At 40.4% G+C, this 19,816-nt stretch overlaps 1 protein-coding gene across 2 annotated transcripts; it reads right to left on the bottom strand.

Annotated features, from left to right (window-relative positions):
• Positions 1–3,852: 3,852 nt before the first annotated feature.
• LOC109922847 (ras-related protein Rab-39B) lies at positions 3,853–19,321 on the bottom strand. Of its 2 annotated transcripts, none has more exons than XM_020522882.2 (3): positions 19,042–19,321; positions 17,879–18,844; positions 3,853–6,034 (listed from the first exon to the last, which is right to left on the bottom strand). In XM_020522882.2, exons 2-3 carry the CDS (start codon positions 18,091–18,093, stop codon positions 5,608–5,610), a joined length of 642 nt encoding a protein of 213 aa, XP_020378471.1. In that variant the 5' UTR covers positions 18,094–18,844; positions 19,042–19,321; the 3' UTR covers positions 3,853–5,607. The 2 variants fall into 2 exon arrangements, with proteins under 2 accessions (XP_020378471.1, XP_048460889.1); XM_048604932.1 differs by having other exon boundaries at positions 17,951–18,844.
• Positions 19,322–19,816: the final 495 nt, after the last annotated feature.

Genomic DNA, 19,816 nt, shown 5'->3' with positions numbered 1-19,816 from the left:
CTGACTGAGTCTGCCATGGAAAGCAACAATAATGATTGCATAATGCATCAACACTGCATGGACACCTTCCGTTCTTCAGTGCATTTCATTTAAACATAAGAACCTGGAAGAAGAGTAGGCCCTTCAGCTCTGTCATTTAATAATATAATGGCTGATCTGAGTGTACCTCAAATCCACATTACCGCATTCCCCTGATAACCTTTAATTCCTTTGCTTACCAAGAATCTCTCATCTTTGCCTTAAAAATGTTCAAAAAAGTCTGTTCCCACTACCTTTTCAGGAAGAAACTTCCAAACATTCACAATCCTCTTTGAGAAAAAAAATGCCTAATCTGTTTTACATAGGTGACCACTTATTTTTAAACAGTGATTACTACTTCTAGTTTCACCTGTAAGAAGAAATATCCCCTCTATTTGTACCCTGTCTAGACCCCTCATGATATTGAATATTTCAAACAAGTCACCTCTTACTCTTCCAAACTCCAGCAGATATAATCCAAGCCTGTCTAATGGTTTCTCATAACATAATCTACTCATTCCAGGTATTTGTCTAGTAAATCTTCTATGAACTGTTTCCAACACATTTACACCCTTTCTTAAATAAAGTTACCAATACAGTATGCAACAGTTCAGATGGGTCACACCAATCCCTTATATAACTTGAGGTACAGTCTCCCTACTTTGTATTCAATTTTCCTTGCAATAGTCTGCAACATGTAATGGTGCTTTGGGGCAAGGTAACCTGCTGTGAGGTCCAAAGACAAAGTGCATTTCCCTGTGTATGCTCAGGAGGCGGGTGACAACAGCTCAATATGGTGAAGAGAGTGGGTTTGATGGCAGCAGGAGGTAGTCAGGGGAACACCAGCAACACACATGTTGGGAGAAAGGCACCAGGAATGCAGTGCAAGTTGTATGCGCGCACACAACTGTTCCTGGCACTAAACTTCAAGAGTTAATGCAAAATTATTTGTTAATTTGTACCCTCAAAATATTAATTGGTTCCATGAAAGACTCCTTGACGCATACTGCATTCGTTCAGCCTGCTTTACCACTGACTAAGGAGGAATATAATTAATTAGCATTTGACAGGTCCTCAAACAGTGGAATTTTCAGTTTACCAACTAGTTTTCCCTTGAATAGCTTTAAAATCCAAACTAACAACTCTTTGATTATTCTTGTTCTTTCCTTTTTCTTCTTTTCAGTCTTGGTGGTACAGTGCATAATTGGGACTTGGACTTCCACCATGCTTTTTCAATGTAATAAAGCACTAAACTGAAAAGTTTAAGATAACTTGTCCCACATTGGTTAATTTTACGCTTCAGATAATTGTCAGCTAACTCTGTCATTATAGTAGGAAACATGGAATAAAGTGTCCCATCACATTTACAATAATTACAGTAGAAGCACATAAAATATTAAATGCTATGACTCTAATGAATTGAAGAACCAGAATCCACAATCTGAAGGTAAACCAAAGTATTTGAATAAGGAAGGCTTCAAAGAAGTGAGAGACCAGTTTAAGACTGCTGTCAGTAAGGATAGGTTCATGCAGAGAATGACTAACATTTGGAATGATCTTTCAGATTACACAGTGTAAATGAATCCTCAGATTTACTCAGGATACAGCTGATGACATGTGGAAATCTAATGTTAACATGTCTCCATGGAAGAACTCTCATTAGTGGTCAAAAGATTGTGTTCCAAGCTCCATTATGAACTTGAGCACATCATCTATGCAGGTAAATTGAATGTACCATATTTCTATGAGATATTTCCTCCATGTTCATTCTGCTTTTACTGATAATGTATAATTGTTCATAAATGATCTATACCTCATTGGCTGTGCATGCAATTTTTTGTGCACTAATTGCCTGCCACGTCTAGCAATATGACAATTGCTACATAAACATAGGGAACATACAAATTCCTTGGGATGTCCTGAGAGTATGAGAAGGTACTATGTAATTTTCTCTTACTGGACAGGTAAGCTGGACCTCCCTCATTAGTGATGATACCAATGATACTGCTACATCTGCAGTATCTGAATTATACATATACTGTTGGGTTTAATTTCCAGTTTTGGCAACAGGGAAAATGGGCAACATTGAATCAGTTAGCCATTGTACATATTTTCTGATCAACTTCATTCGAAATGAAAATTGAAAGAGAAGTATAACAAATGGCTATCCTGAAGCAGCTGTTTAAACAAATGGCCAAAGTCAAAATCATTCCCACTGATTTTGTACTCCTCCCCAAATATGGGTGCACCCCAAAATGTGGAACAGATAAATCAGAGGGAATTACATTTAAATCTTTGTGTAGCTGTAGTAGAATACCCTAGATAGAACAATTAGGGCTGATTTAGCCATCTTTCAGTCTCTTACAGACTCAAGTCAGTTTGACCCTAATGCTTTAGTTTTGCAAATCTAAAATACCTATCACATTTTGCTTTTCAATGTTTAAACAGTGTTAAATAGGATTAAATGCATGAATCATTCATTTGTTTGAGGAGCTGCATTTTCAGGAAATTAATACAATAGTATCTGAGGTACATTTCATGCTGAAATGAGGTGAGAGATCACTTGAAAACAATCCAGAATTGTGAGAGATATTAACTAGTGGTTATTTTTGAAACATCACAATGATTGAACTGGTTTCTATGAACAGATGCTTAGTAGTACAGGAATTGAATATTGCTGCAAAGACAGACATGCTGTCAAACTTAAACCCATCAAGTCAAGAATGTCGTCTTTCAAATGATCACCACAATTTATAATAGAGAAAAAGTGTTGCCACGGTGAAAACATGTCAGTAGGGCACTATTGATTTGCTCAACTTGAAAGTGTGGATCAAAATTGTTCTGCAGGACAATGGTTATCCTGATCAAATCATTCACTGTGTGTCGTGTAAGCTTGAAAAAGGCTATCACCTTTGAATTTAAGTGGAGTTCAGTGTACTCAAAATTCCCTAGAAAAGCAAAATATCTCAAGAATTAAAACAAAGGGACAATCACACTGATACAATGCAGTTGTAGAAGTGGTATTTTTCACAAATAGGGTTGCCATCTATTCAAACAGATATTTTGCCTACCACACAGTTGGGAAATATTGTGAATGAATTTCAGTGCCATACATTCCAATGACTGACTGAATCAAATGTCATGTTCCTCTGGCTGTTCTTCAAAGGCAGTATATAGGCCATTCTCAAACAATTCAAACTTACAAAAGCCAAAACATCATTTAGTTGATGTGATTCTGTAACTGGGCAGCATTTGTTGAATATTTTTTAGTATGTTGCCAACTACACAAATACCAATTTAAGGTATCAGTCAAGCTCACAATGTGGCTCATTCACCCCTGCTAGAAGTGACCCACACTCAAGCCAGGATTCACTCTGCAAATAAAAGGAATACATTACAGACTTAGCAGGAACTGCAGATGCTGGAGAATCTGAGATAACAAGGTGGAGAGCTGGATGAACACAGCAGGCCAAGCAGCATCAGAGGAGCAGGAAGGCTCCTTACAGGCACATTACAGACTTGCTGCTTTTTGCATTATCCAGAAGCATAGGGAGCCTATAGTTCCCTATCATGTTCTCAATGGTCATGCCTTGGCCAATCAGAGTTGAATTGGCAACTGAACAGCTTCCCTTTTCTTCTGTACCCAAAATCTGCTGTAATCATTTGAAATTTGGCATTCTTGCCCTCGTCCTGATGAGTGTGAGGTGAAAAATTTCAGCAAGAGGCTCCTCTTTTCACCAATGTTGATTTTTACTCATAATTGTTTCAGTTCTCCGAAACCTAGTGGAATTAATGATCAAAGCACTTGCTGTAAAATCACATATAGTTCCTGTTTATTCAGCGATTAATAATTAGCATCTGGTCAAATGATTTTCCATTTCAATTAAGTAAGAATTACGTGTCTGGAATTAATCTGGAATGATGCATTCAGTAAGGTAAGAACTCTCATAACTGTAGAATACTCACATAACTTCAGCAGTTACTTGTTGAGTGAAGTTTAGTTTTTGTAGCATGTGAAAGTTATTATCTAAGATTGTGTGGACCTACTGCTTACCTGGCAAAGTAAGAGTTTCTCATCACGTAACCGTACAGTTGCTGTTTATTTGGCTGCATGAAGTCCTTACCATGCAATTGTACTGAACTCCTCTTTATTCACCAGGATAAAAAAAAATCTTTTGTCCTGAGCTCCTTTTATTCAGCAGGGTAAAAGTTAATGATTCTGTATATTCTGTTTATTCATAAGCTAAGGGTCACTCATCATGTATTTAACTGGAGTTCCTGTGTACTCACAAGGGTAAGGACTCTGAATTTACCATTTATTCGGTGAAGTAACGGCTAATTCAATAGCACTGATCTATCATACACAGTATACAGTTGGTTTACTGATTTTACAAATATCTAACTGTTTGTACAGTCACTACACATGGGAGGCTAGTGAAGGCCTTCTTAATTCTGTAATTTCAAAATGTTCACCATTTATTCTCGGCAAATATTATTGTTTAACTTAACTTTTGATTTTTCTCCCTTATTTTCTCCTGCGTATCCCCAATATTATTAAAACATCTCCCAGTGAGAATCTAACTCATTGTACCAACCAGTATGTTACAAGACTATTTTGATCTTTATTATGAGGAACCCAGTCTGTTGTCTAGACTGTGCTGAACAGTTTGGGTCAGTAACATTTGGGATGCTAGCATTGACTTCAGAGGGAAAATCAAATCGAGGTTCATGTTCCAAATTGATATCAGTGACTCTTGCTGTAGAGAGTACATGATGGCTGATCGGGTTCCGTTGTGAAGTATGCACTGAGTTTCAATAAACTGATGATGCTTTGTGAATTAATTCAAACCTGATAAATAGTAACTTTGGCCATGTTCCAGAGAGCTACACTGTACCGCAGCATGCAGCTGTCATCTCTAGGAAGGACAGAGAGGAGGGAGAAATTTGGGAAAAAAATATAGACCATTACCCTCAGAATGAAGTCTACCTCTGAGTGTGTTCAGTGAGATGATCTGTAGAATTTTTTAATATAGATGTTAGCCAGAAAAATACCTATATTTATTTCTGCAGGTCTTTATTATTGGACCCAGTTTAAGTTATTTCACACTGTGTCATGGGAGGCTGACTTTGCTGTACCTGTGAATCAAGAGTAGGCAGGTTATAATGAAGATCCTCTCCTGCATTGTACAAGGGAATGAGGACATGCAGACTGAATTAAAGTAGCAGTTCAGGTTCTTCAACTGCCTCTCTTGTAGTAGAAAATCAATTAATGGCTATCAAACCGGTTACAATCTGAATTATTCAATGCTTCTCTTTAGAAATTTTCAAAAACATAAGCTGTTTCTTGTCTTCCCCCATCCCCAGGGATTCAAACAGTAGGTGGAAACTCTCCATTCCCATCTGCCAGCTAATTAGGGTAACTGGTTCAGACGTCAGGTTCCCATTAATTACAAAATGATTGATCAAATATCTGTATTGTGGAAATAGTGAATAATTTGTGATACAAACTTAAAAAGGCCTACAGCATTTATTTGATACAGTCTCTACATGCGAGGGCATTTATCAAGTTTAAACGTTTCCACTCTTTAATTAGCAAAGGCATCTTCTGCCTGATTTGACAGCTTCCTCTGAGGAGTGGACCACATTTGGAACAAAACCACTCTTCACTCCTTCCCATCCCTCTTGCATCATAATGTCACCCCTTCTGACAAGTTCATAGATATCTCTTGTCAGATCGGTAAAGGCCTGTTCAACGTTGATGGAATCTCTTGCGGACGTCTCTATATATTTCATCCGGTACGCTGCAGCAAGCTTTTCTGCCTCCTCCTTTGACACTTGCCGTTGGGTTGCCAGGTCACATTTATGGCCAACCAGCACGAAAACGATCTGGAATGGTTGGACGTGAACTTTGGCCTCTTCCAACCACTCATGCACATTCTGGAATGACCTACGGTTAGTTATATCGAATAAGAGCAGTCCTCCCACTGAATTCCTGTAATACGCACGAGTTATGGACCTAAAAGATTTGGGGTGGGGGGGGGGAATAGTTGAAAAGAGCTTAATATAATCAAAACATCAGGTTCTATGGCACATAAAATATTTCAGCACAGCGAGTTTGAAAATCTTATTGTGTGCAGCCTTTGGTTTGGAAAGCAATTGTTACATGGTCTTAGAGACATTAAGAATAGAAGTAGGGATATTACTTGACTTTATGAAAAATGAAAATGAGAGCATGACATGTTGAAAAAGATCATCTCCATTTCTGCATCATCATAAATTCTTCCCCCTTATTCAAACTCTTGGAAGAACTGACATTGCTCACTCTTCCGAAGGAAAATTGACTTTTTTTTTCTTGGCAGCCAATAAGTTTAAGTAAAAACATCAGCACCCTCACTGTATTTAAATCAAAGCTTTCATTTTTATCTCCCCATTCTTTATCTAAAGTCTTTGAAACTGTGTAACTACTTGATACTTTTAATTTGTTGTCTGTAGAATTCCTGATTCCTTGGTTGAAAATTCAGCCTATCTCTGTAACCATTCTGAGATTACAGAAGGATTTGGGTGTGAGTTGGCAATGAATGTTAAATGTGTTGGGAAACCTATTCCAGTTGACCAATGTCTGCTTTCTACTTGGCCAGAACAAACGGCAGGAAGCCCAGGAGACAGTCTGGCATTTTAAAATGACAATGATATTGAAAGCTGGGAAAATACCTGCTTTGCAGATTTGATAATGGCTACCAGTTTCCCAGCTAGAGCTGCAGCAAGGCAAACAGACATTCGGGGTTCTGAAGAAGAGTCATACCAGATTCAAAACGTTAACTCTTATTCTCTCCACAGTTCCTGCCAGAGTTGGAGTTTCTCTAGTATTCTCTGGGTTTGTTTCAGATTTCCAATACCCAAAGTATTTTGTCTTTCCTAATAGACTCAGGGTTATTCCTTCCTGCCAGCCCTGCTAAACATCGTTCACCATCCAACCCACCTTCCCCCACCCCAAACAGAAGCCACCATCCTGAAATCAGGGATTGAACAACTCTTTGCTGGGATCAGGTCAACCCCTTACCCAGGACTCTTCCTCTGACCTCAGGCTGTGATTGGAGCCTCTCATCCTGAGTTCAGAGGTCATCCTCTCCCTGACCCATGTGAACCCCTACCCCAAGCCTTAGGATTGGAACCCACTGCTCTCCATCCCCATCTCTGAGATCAAAACCCTCCCAATCAACCTAGTCCTGCAGCCTCCTATAGAATGCCCCAAGTCAACTGGAAACCCAACCAGCCAACCAAGATAGATGGTTAAATAGGGAAGCAGAAGGGTTCTGACCCAAAACATCAGCTTTCCTGCTCCTCTGATGCTGCCTGGCCTGCTGTGTTCCTCCAGCTCCATGCTGTGTTATCTTAAGCTCTCAGTGATGTCTCTTACCTCTGCAGTCTGCTGAGAAACTATCATTTCTGGGTTTCCTACACACTCATGCCGCCGTCCTACTCTTAGTGGATCAAAAGGTTTAACATTCCCCATTGTGGGATGCCCGTCACATTCTTTTTCTTCTTTATTATTTCCTGGGATGTAGGCATCATGACAAGACCAATATTTATTGTTCATCCCTAATTACACTTGAATGGAACATTTTCTCAGGTAGTTAAAAGTCAACTATCTTGCTTTTTTGAACAGCATTATTACTGCAAGACCAATGAATATGGCTTAAAATATCTAATTTACAAGTAAGATAATGGCAAGAAGCAGTCAAGCACTTGAAGAAAATAACAAAATAATCCTTGAAACAATTAAGACAGGATCAGTCTTCAATACACTTCTATAACAGTCTGATAATGTAAAAAAAAAGATTGAGTACAATAGCTTTCCAGATAATTGTGAATGATAGGATTCCTATGTCACTGAGCTCAACATCATTCAACATTGAAATAATGTCGAACAACAAGGCTCATGTTTTTATGCTGAAGGAAAGCTTTCCTGTCACAGGTGCTAATTATCATCTCCACATGCACATCTCTTGATGAGTCAGCTTTCCAAGATAATGGCTTCAAATTTATTCTTAGGTGGATTAGTGAGCTATATTCCCCAATGCTCATGTCTTGTGAGGTTGGAATATGTGCAGGATACCAACATTTAGCTGATACTAAAGAAGTTTAAGCAGGTCCCACCAGAGTATGCCAAGCTGCTGTCTTGGCTTGGGTCATACTATAATAAAGTCTGTTACACTGACATTTAAAAAGTCCAGAGGAGCAATAAATAAGACTGCCAAGAAATAAAATACATTAATGGCAAGAAAATAAAAGTGCAAATAAATATTTTGAGATGTTTTTATACATCTGTAGGTATAACATATTAGATTAGTATCTCATGAGATGGCTGGTGGTGCAGTGCAGCCAATAGCTAGAGCTGAGATAGTATTGATGGCGTAGTGGTAGTGTTTCCATCTCTGAGCTAGGAGGCCTGGATTCAAGTCCCACCTGCTCCAGAGGTGTGTAATAACATTTCTGAACAAGTTGATTAAAAATATCTTAGTGCATGTGGAGACCAAAATCTCTTAGCTCCTAGTTTTACATCATAGAATCCCTACAGTGTGGAAACAGGCCCTTTGGCCCAACAAGTCCACACCGACCCTCAGAGCATCACACCCACACCCATCCCCTTATAACCCACCTAATCTACATATCCCTGAACACTTAGCATAGCCAATCCACCTAAACTGCACATCTTTGGACTGTTGGAGGAAACCGGAGCAACCGGACGGAACCCATGCAGACGCAGGGAGAGTGTGCAAACTCCACACAGACAGTCGCCCAAAGGTGGAATCGAACCTAGGTCCGTGGTGCTGTGAGGCTGCAGTGCTAACCACTGAGCCACCATGCTGCCATTATTATTCAAATATCGTGAGTTGTTTTTCATGGATCCAATGCTGATGAATCCATACTTCCCAATAAAAACAAATAAAATCTATACTGAAAGAAAATGACCACCCTTGGGTGGGATGCTGTTCTGAGGTTCGGTTTGGATTTGATAGGCTGAATGGCCGCCCCTCCCTCCTCACTGATCAATCTCCATCCCCACTTCCTACCTACACTCGCTTTTACTAGCTTCATCCCTGCCTCCTTGACCTGTCTGTCTTCCCTCCTACCTATCCGCTCCACTATCTACCTGCTATCAACATGCCCCCCTCTCTATTTATTTCAGAGCCCCCTTCCCCTCTCCCATTTCTGAAGAAGGGTCCCGACCCGAAACATCAGTTTTCTTGATCCTCTAATGCTGCTTGGCCTGCTGTGTCCCTCCAGCTCCACACCTTGTTATCTTAGACTCCAGCACTGGCAGTTCCTATTATCTCTGAAAAGCATACAGGCGGGTAATCTGTAAATCAATGCCGAAATCAGAGAGTGTATGTTAATATAGAGACCAGAAGCTTCCAAGCAACAAGTAAAGTGCATGAGCAGTAAGAAAGTAAAGCTAAGAGCCATAAGACACTTGCATGTCCCTGAAGGCAAAGCGAACCTGGCAGTAGCATTCAAGTCATGGGTGTCCCTGAGCTCCAAAGTAGTGTGTGGGCTGAACTGGAGTCTGAGTTGGACAACAGCACACATGATGATGTGGTGAGGCTGGTGCTTTGTTGTTGTTGACTTGTGTGCGTGAAAGTTCGCAGAGGATGGTGGGCATGGAGCATGCAGGGATTTTATTGTGAAGGAGCATCTGTTCAATGGCCAGCTTAAGCAGGAGGCTAATTGCAGCCACAAGGTACCTGCTCATCTCAAGAATCTAGTTTCTCAGTAAAACAGACGAGGATTGGTTAGGGTGTTAGTGAATTGTTATTGCATGGGAATAAGATAGCTGCCGCTCAATGGTGTGACTCTGAATTCACTACTTACCGCTTGAGGGGAAAGTTGGGAGAACTTTTCTTGATGATTAGAATCAGATTATTTTCCGTTTACACCCTTTTTTCCCATCTTTCACTCCATTACTCAAGCCATATTAAACAGGGAAAAATTCTGCCCATGGAATACATTTCATGTGTACACTGGCTCAGGCAGTGAGAAGTAAAATTGATCGAGAACTATACCATAGTGGGCTGGTCCAGAAACCTATATGAGTGCAACCATTAGATTACAATTAGCTGTGTAAAGGAGGCAAATATTTTTTCAGGCTTTAGGAAGCTCGAAAGTAGTTTTAAACATATGTCAGTCTATCCAAAGGCTCTATGGCTCCAAAGTGAAAACATTATAAACTAACGTGAGGGAAAAACAAACTACAGCCATGAAATGGAATCTATGGGCATATGGTGCATCTCTGAACTGATCATGTGAATTTGTTATGAAATACAAGGGGTACACTGAGGAGTTATCCTGTTTGGTAATCCAAGGCACTCCCCCCAGAAAACAGAAGTGCACACCTTGGCAGATAGCAGTGGTCAGGAACATGGTCATGCAGGACAAAGAACAAATGAAGGAGAAGATGTGCATTTATTGATATCATAGCATTATCTGAGATGGAGATGATAATGGGTCAGATGTGAACATGCCAACTGTTTACAGAGATGTCCCTATATGTTGGTTGGCTGCAATTATCCTTGCTGTAAATAGCATAACTCTGCAGCTGGCTGTCAGTAATGGAAGGCAGCTATTCTTGGTTATTAGAAGGTGGCTGTATCAAGGTCTCAAAATATGGCCTGGTACTTACTGATCTCCCTGTCGTGTCTTTAAATCATGTTTCACCATCTCAACCATGAAGTTCTGTTTTTGAGACATTTGATAATTAACTTTAAACAATCAGTAAAATGACCTTCAAAAATAATTATTAATTAAAAATAATGAAACACTGCTGAAAAGATATTGCAAGAATTCCAAAAAATATACAAAGCCTATGCCGGTTTAAGATTTCTTTCACCCATTGCAGCACTGCTTTAATTCCAAGTGGATGCACAAATTGAGCAAACCTAGAACAAATCCCACAGCATTGTGCTCAGATGTTCAGAGAAACGTAGTGGTTTTATACGACTGATGTACAAAATGAATCCAAGCACACTATCACACACTATCAGACACTGCCATCTTGCAGGAAATTTTCACAAAGCTTGCTCAACTCTGCAATTCCCCAACAACAAGCGCACCTGCTACCCACTGTAGAATCTACTCCCACAGGTTCGGCAATGTTGTCACGGTGTGGAGGCATAAGCACGATACCACTGCTCGTCCAGCAGTGTGTGTGACTGTCATCCAGAGAGCTGACCTTGCACTGTAATTCAAGGTCAATATTTATGCACATTATTTGCAGATCTATAGGTGCTCAATGTATGTGCTGGAACAGCATCAAGCTCAAGAGGGCAAGTTGTCTGACATCTCAATTAGTGAAAGGCTGCTAGTCACCTTAAAGCCATACTGCTACTGCTAAAAGAAAGCACCCTGTAGTTGGAATAAGATTGATAGGAAATAGGGCACCATTTCAAGATGCAGCTCTTAAACTCCTACTTTAGAAGGCATGACAGAGTTGTGGTCCTTATCACAAAAGTGACATGGATGAATGTTGCAGGAAGACTAATGATATTGCAATGTAATTTCATGTGTGCATACGTCATGGAGGCTGATGCACAGGAAACTTGCAGATTTCAAAACTTGTCAAGATGGGCACCTTTAATGCTTTGCCTCACATGCACGCTCATAGAGCTTCACTTTAAGCTTGTTACTACAACACAGAAGAGAAATGACTAGCATTCTGACGACAGTTCAAATATTTCCCAAGTGCACAGGTACACCCTCTTTTTTTGATGTGCACTTTATGTCACTGCCATGGCAATGCATTTGCACCAAGGTCCATTAAATAGTTAAAAAGCAAGCAGAAATTGCATCTATACTACATACTCAGCAGTTTATGTAAGATAGAAACTGAGCTGTACACCTGATTGACACACATCTAGTTTCAGCTTTCTCATTTCAACATGTAACTATTCAGCCTCCCTATAAAAGTGGAATCAATGGGTATCGGGGGCAAACTCTCTGCTGGTTGGAGTCATTCCTGGCACACAGGAAGATGGTTGTGGTTGCATCTTAGCTCCAGGACATTTTTGTCAGAGTTCCTCATGGTAGTCTCTTAGGTACAACCATCTTAACGGCTGCTTCATCATAGGGTTAGAAGTGGGAATGTTTGCTGATGACTGAACAATGTTCAGCGCCATATGCAACTCCTCAGATACTGATATCCAGGCTTGGGCTGACAAGTGACAAGAAATATTTGCACCACACAAATGCCAGGCAATGACCATCTCCAATAAAGGCAATCTAATCACCGCCCCTTGACAATCAATGGGGTTACCATCACTAAAGTCCCCCACTATCAATATTCTTGGAATTACCACTGACCAGAAACTTAACTGGACTAGCAATATAAATTCAATGATTACAATAGTAGGTCAGAGGCTAGAAATTCTGCAGTGAGGAACTCACCTCCTGCCTTTCCAAAGCCTGTCTATCATCTACAAGGCACAAGTCAGGAGTGTGATCGAATGCTTCCCACTTGCCTGGATGGGTGTAGCTTCAACACTCAATAAGCTTGATATCATCCAGGACAAAGCAGTTGCTTGATTGGCACCACAGTCACAAACACCCAAACCCACCACCACTGACACTCAGTAGCAGCAGTGTGTACTATCTACAAGATTCACTGCAGAAATTCACCAAAGATTCTTAGACAGCAGTTTTCAAACCCACAACCATTTCCATATAGAAGGACAAGGGCAGCAGATACATGAGAACATGATCACCTGCAAGTTCCCCTCCAAACCACTCACCATTCTGACATGGAAACATATCTCTATTCCTTCAATGTCGCTGGATCGAAATCCTGGCTTTGTGGATGTACTTACTGCACATTAACTGCAGTGGTTCAGGAAGGTAGCTCACTACCACCTTCTCAAAGGCAACTAGTAATGAGCAATAAATGCTGACCCAGTCAGAGATGCCCACGTCCCATGAGTGAATAAAAAAAATAAGAAGATGCCTAGATAATGGGCTCCAGCAATTGCTGAACAGTAATCACGAACCTCCATGAGGAGAGACTCCTAAAGATTATGGTATAGGAGGTAACTGGTGTTCTCCATTTTTGGCAATACTGTGTTCTCTCCACTTCTCCAATTATTCATTTAGTCACTGAAGTTCAAGCACACTCAAGGCCTAAAACAGCTTTAATATTCGCTATCTTGCCACATCAGCTGTGCTTGCAGACTATCTTACCAGCACCACTGCAATATATATACTTCTTCTGATCCTACAGTTGCCTTTTATAGGAAGACCATAATACAGTAAAGCGTGCTGGCCTAGTACTTATAGCAGAAATGTGTGGGCCTCGTTGGAATGCATTCAATATATAATCAAAATCCATGCTGAACTTTGCAACCTAAGTAAGATCTAGATAAAAGGGCAAATTCAGTACAATGATAAGTTTTTTTCTTTCTGTTCTTAATTGCACTTTTCCACATTTTACAGAATTAATAGTTGGGTTTGCATTGTTGACCTTTTTTTTCCGATAATGCATTTTTTCATTACCATCAGTTGTTGCTGACACTCAGATATACAGTGCTGAGCATGAAAATTGCACTTAGCTCTCTGAACATATTCCATAATGTAGGTAAAAATAAAGAGCTCATGAGAAATAAACACTGCAGGCAAAATTACACTTGAAGTCCTTTATTACTACTTCACCACAGAATCATACAGTACAGAAAAGGCCCTTCAACCCATTGAGTCTACTGCCAAAAATATACTATTGCCTGCAGTAGTCCTACTTTCCCACACTAGGCCCAACTGCACTTAAACGTAACTCCATGGGAAACGGAGTGTGTTGGAGGAAGCCACACTTTACCACATCTGCTTCACAGTCCACACTGTCCTAGAGTTGTGCCATCTGCTTAGAATGACATGCATATAACATCTAAAATAGGGATGTCCTTTCCATAGCAGTGAAAGTTACCATAGCAAACAGCTTTCTTTCTACTGGACCCTTTCAAGCCGCCCCAAAGAACACTAGTTATATCAGGCAGTATGCAGAGTCTACATACACTAAGAGGATAAAATACCAAATATGGAATGGGAACCTGAAATTAAGAGAAGAAACCTAATAGGAGAACATATTGCAAGTTAGGATAGAAAAATCTCCAGGAATTGATATTTTCCATCCCAGGGCATTAAGTGGATTAACTGAGGAAACTGCCATTAGGCATATGGAGAAGGAGGAGGAATTGTGCCATAGGGACACTTGAGCCTGCTTTGTCATTTAATAATTGATTACCTCAGCTTCATTTTCCTGACCTATCCTTAAGTTCCTTGATTCCTTCAGAGCTCAAAACTCGATTGATCACAGCCTCAAATGCATTCAATGACTGAGTATCTACCACTCTCTAGGTAGGAAATTCCAAAGATTGATAAGCCTCTGACTGAAGGAATTTCACCTCAATTCATTCCTAAATGGCTGACCCCTGGGCCTAAACTTATGCTCCCTACTTTTAGACTCTCCAACCCTGGGTAATAGTCTCTCAGCATCCACTACGTCAAGTCCTCTCAGAATCCTAAAAGATTCAATCAGATCATGTTCCTTGTAAAGCAGAAAATATAGGACCAATTGACTCAATCTCTCCTCATGGGACAATTCTTCAACACAGAAATCAACCTCGTAAACCTTTACTGTACCCAAGCCAAAGACAAGTATATCCTTAGCTAGGTATGGGACCTAGGTATGGTACAGTGAAGGCATGGGCCAACCAAAGCCCTCTGCCATCGCAGCAAGACTTCCCTACTCTTGTCTTCCAGCTCCTTGTGATAAAGACCAACATACATTTACTTTCCTATTTGCTCGTGTATCTGTATATTAATTTGGTGTTTTGTGTACAAGTACACCCAAATCTGTCGCAGCATTAGTATTAAAGTTTTTTACTGTGTAAAATATATGCTATTTTTCCAACCAGAGCGAATTTCCCCACATTATACTCCATCTGTTAGAATCTTTGGGCAGAATCTTACCACCATGCAAAGGCAGCTTTGGAAGCATGAGAGAGGGGAATTTGTAGAAGTTGTGCTTTCGATTATCTACCTAACCCATTCCCATCACTCAGTGATACTGCCAGACATGAGGCTCTTTTGATTTAAGATGTTCCATAAACCTTTTTCTTGAAACAAGCTTTCCTTACCCTGCTTCATATCCCCTTAATTGGCTGGATTTATTATTTGATAATACACTGGTGAATACTTTGGGCATTTAACTATTCTGTTGTTTATTTCTATTCTGTTTATTTCTTTTCTATTCATTTACATGATCAGGGTGTTGCTGGCTAAGCCAACATTTATTGACCAGAAGGCAGTTGAGAGTCAACCACATTGTGGTGGGTCTGGAGTCACATGTAGGCCACACCAGGTAAGGGCTGCAGCTTCCTTCTCTAAAGGACTAGGTTGATTTTTCCTGAAAATCAACAATGGAATGATGGCCATCATTAGATTCTTAATTCCAAATTTTTTTTAAATTCAAATTCCACCAACTGCCATGGCGAGATTTGAATCCGGGTCCCTAGAACATTACCTGAGTTTCTGAATTAACAGTCCAGTGATTAAAACACTAGGACTTCCTGATTTCTTCTTGTATTTTTCTTTCTATGCTTTTCTTCAGCCCCCCAGCTCTCCCTTTTCTCCATGCTTGATTTCCTGTGTAAACCTACTAACTTTACCTTTTTCCAAAGACAGTGTGTTTTGGGACTCTGCTGGATGGTTCAGCAGGATTTTAAAAGGTGCATTTAGCCAGCGTCCTGAGTGATCTGTACTATTCTCCAGCTGGGAACTACAGTTGTTTCTAAAATTGTTGATCATTCTATTTATTTTGCAGTTATCCCAAAATAGAAAATATGCATCCATTTATAAATAGGGGTAGTGACCCTCAAAGATAAAAATCTAGAATGACTGTCTAACCTTATCTTTAACAATAATATTAATCCTATACAGCTATTTTCATTGGCATGAGTCTTCTATTGTCAGAGCATTTTAGAAACCACCATTGTAATTCACATCATATTTAATGATTTGGATTTTTTTTATTTAGCCACAAAAGCCTCAATGTTGCTTATAACCAAACATTCCTTTAAAGGCATTAGTCAATACAGTATTAATGTGCTTAGATTTACTAATGCTTCTCAGTCACTAGGTTTAGTATTCAGAGGCAGCACACCACACATATTTTGTGTGCTGTTCTCCCTTCCACAATATTGAAGATAGAAAAAGTGAATTTACGGCTCTAGATATTACTTACCATTTGTGGTGTCACATCAAGAAGAATGCAACACAAAATATCTCAATGAAGTATTTGGGTTTTAAAAGGGGTCTTTGGATCCCTAGACTTTTGTCTGTCTAGATCTGGACAAACTGCAAGCATGGAGACTGGAGAGAATTGTTATCATTTTTGCTTTCTCTCTTTGTTAACTGTCATTATTTATATTGCTGTGTACTAACAAAACATGCTTTCTGCAATGATAGTAACAAATTCTTTTGGATGGCTGATGTTGTATCAGGTAATGGTTTTGAAAAGGTTGATGCAGGAGACTGTATTAAGCTCCACCCAGTGAGGTGATATCATAAGGACCTGAGCAGGGAAAGACAGAACAGCTTAGGATCTGGTTCAGTAAAGATTTATATCGTAGGTCTCCACATAGTCTTAGGAACAATATCTTTCTCACTAATGTAACATGTACCCAATTGCTAGCATGCTGTAAACTTAAATTCTGTTTAAGACCAGAGTAGCTTCTTGTTCATACTCACGTGGTGGTAGCAAACTACCTTGACCAAGCTGGTAATGGTTGGCACGACAACACATATAACAACTGGCAATAGCTATCAAAAAAATAAGACTGTGGATCTTGGGAGTGTGTCAACGTTTGCAGGGAATGCTGCAAGCATGTTGATATTTGGAAGAGATGCGTGGGATTGTGTGAATATTTGTAACAAATGCTGGTAATATATCAGTGCAGAAACACTGGCAGATAGGAACAGGAGTATGCTATTAGGTTCATCAAGCCTGCTTTGCCATTTAACATGATCCTCTAACTCAATGTCACACTCCCACACTCTCCTCATACTCCTTGATACCTCTGGTGTCTGTAGTTCCATCTGTTACAGTGACTTGACTTCCACAGCCATTTGTGGCAGAGAATTCCACAGGTCTGATACCACCGATTGAATCTTTTTGCTTAATCTCAGTCCTAAATGGCCTACTCCATATACAGAGACTGTGACCCATTGCTCTGCATCTACCCCTCCCCCACCAAGGCTGGGCAAACAACAACCCTATCATCTCAGGAATCAGGAAAACCTTGTAGCTTGGCAACACATTCAAGGTGCTGGTGACATGGCAATGTCAGCAGAGGTGCTGGGAATGCAACAATATTTGCCAGGCACGCCGTGAATGTGCAACATTTTCAGAGAATGGGGAATGTGTCAATATTTGCAGGGGTATTATAATGAGGTGTCAATATTTTGCAAAGGGTTCTAGGATCCTTTCAATATTTGGAGGGATTCATCACACATAATTATTTGATAATTATCAAATTTTATCAAATTTGATAATCTCTGCTCTGATTTCAATGAGAGAGTGAATGGAAATGTTTACCACAAACTCCATTTGTGGCATCATGGGAGTGGAAACTCATGATATCACACAAAGGGCCTTCTGCATAAAATGTCTGCTGCTATCAATGTGAACACACAAAACAGAAGGAGGCAGAACAATTACATATTTGCAAGTACATTGGTTTGCCCCTATAAGACACAAGATTATGGACCGATATAATTCCTGTTAAGGTTTACCTCAGACATACTAGAGATTGAGACTTACCTGAATCGCTCCTGACCAGCTGTGTCCCAAATCTGCAACTTAATCCGTTTTCCTGGCTCAATCTCTACCAACCTTGAGAAGAAGTCCACACCAACCGTGGGGTCCGACACTTGGGCAAACCTTCCCTCGGTGAAACGACGGATCAGGCACGACTTGCCCACCGTGGAGTCCCCGATGACTATCAACCTGAACTGATAGACCCAGATAGCCTCCATCTCCTCAGGTGTTGTGATAACCTCTGGCCAAAATGGATAAATATTGTGGCCCAAGAGCAGTAAGTCTTTCAGCAGTATCCTAGTGTGCCCAACTTATTGGGGTTGGTTACACATCAACCAGGTCTAGCACACAGACAAAAACAGAAATCTCTGTCCTGCTCTGAGTCTCAGATTCCTCCTTTTATACGCAGGTTACCATGATCGGCCATTCAAAAAGCAGCATTTGCAGTCACAAAAGGATGTTTCCCTCCAAGGATCAGTCCATTCCTTCTTCAGTGTCCTCACATCGCCAGAATATCCCCGTTTGGAGAAGCTTCCAGTATTTCCAAACGGCCAGGGCACTCGGCGGTAGACAGTGTTTCTCGCTGCTATTAATGTATCTGCAGGCAGACGTGGAGGACTCCCAGGCTTGCTGCTCTCACTGTGTCACACCTCGGATGGTCCTCATGCAGTCTCCATCTTTAAATCTTGCTCAATATCGACCAGGAGAAAGACATCCATGCGATAGCGAGTTGTCAGAATCATCGGGGATGAAGGGGGGAGGGAGAGGGAGCAGTTCAGTCACATGCAGATAATATGAAGAATTAAATGGACTATTGCACGGCTCGCTTCGAAAGCAAGAATTGGCGATAACTAGACAGACAGAGCTCGCTGGGGTTAAACCCTGGCCAAAATCCCAGTTTCCAAAGAGTGGTTATTTGTTCCAGCCAAGGTCGCTCCCATCGCTCCCTCTGACAGGGAGACAGAGCTTCTTTGAAGAAAGAAGAAATTTAATTACAATTACAACACTCCTGTAAGCTAAACATTAAACATCATTTCACGGGTGGTTATTTTTTATCAATACGTTTGAATATACATTAAACATTGCAAGTCCTAGCAGCAAAATCGATTTTGCAAAAAGTTAACTGTATATTTTAATATAAAGACTAATATTTAATGTAAGCTTACTCTCAATTGTAATGGAAGCGATGCCGGCAGCGTTTTTTCACTCCGGGAGGCGCAGAAAGAGAGAGAGGGAGAGAGCAAAAACAAACCACAACGCTTTCAAATATCAAACAATTAAATGGCGAACAGGCCGAAAAGCCGGGACTCCCGAAACTGAGATGATGGCAGCCGGGGATGGGTGGAAGGTAGGGCTTCGATTTCCCCGGGGATAGGTTTGCAGCCTTTCCTCCCTCTCCTGCTCACTGACACAGGAATCACAACCTGTTTTCAGCAGGTTGCAGCCCTGGGCGAAAGCTGATGAAATCACTGCAACATCAGCACCATCGACAACACAGACCGCCCCGCCCCCATCCTGCAACAACCAGCCCATTGCAAGTAGGGTGTGCAATTGCACTGTGCATGTATTTACCAAGCAATGGTCTGCGTGCTCATTTCAAAGCTGCTTTTAGAATAGGTATGGTTTTGAGAATATTTTTAGAAGCATTATCAATGAAGAAAATTTGAGTTTATAAAAGCAAGTTTTCCACAGAATACAAATCGTCAATAATACTTCTGTGCGGATTATCCGCACACATAGGTAAATATGTTTAAATTCTTGACAAGATATTCAATTAATGTCTCAGGTGAGAACCTTTAATACAGGAGCATGGTAGTGTCATACCTGACACACACATCTATATTTTCTCTTTCAAATATTAACATAAATGCTTGTGGCGCTTCCAAAATATTCTGCATTTCATTTCACAATTACAGCATTTGCCACTTTTCTCTCTATATC

The sequence above is a fragment of the Rhincodon typus genome, chromosome 14 (assembly GCF_021869965.1).
Source record: "Rhincodon typus isolate 14 chromosome 14, sRhiTyp1.1, whole genome shotgun sequence".
NCBI lineage: Eukaryota > Metazoa > Chordata > Chondrichthyes > Orectolobiformes > Rhincodontidae > Rhincodon > Rhincodon typus.
The sequence above is the reverse complement of the archived record's forward strand: the minus strand, read 5'-3'. Positions and strand labels throughout refer to the sequence as shown.

Excerpts from the sequence above, each read along its gene's own strand:
- LOC109922847 (XM_020522882.2), bottom strand. The coding sequence starts at position 18,093 with ATGGAGGCTATCTGGGTCTATCAGTTCAGGTTGATAGTCATCGGGGAC. Across the intron at positions 6,035-17,878 it reads GCTGGTCAGGAGCGATTCAG|GTCCATAACTCGTGCGTATT; the intron begins GTAAGTCTCAAT and ends CAAATCTTTTAG.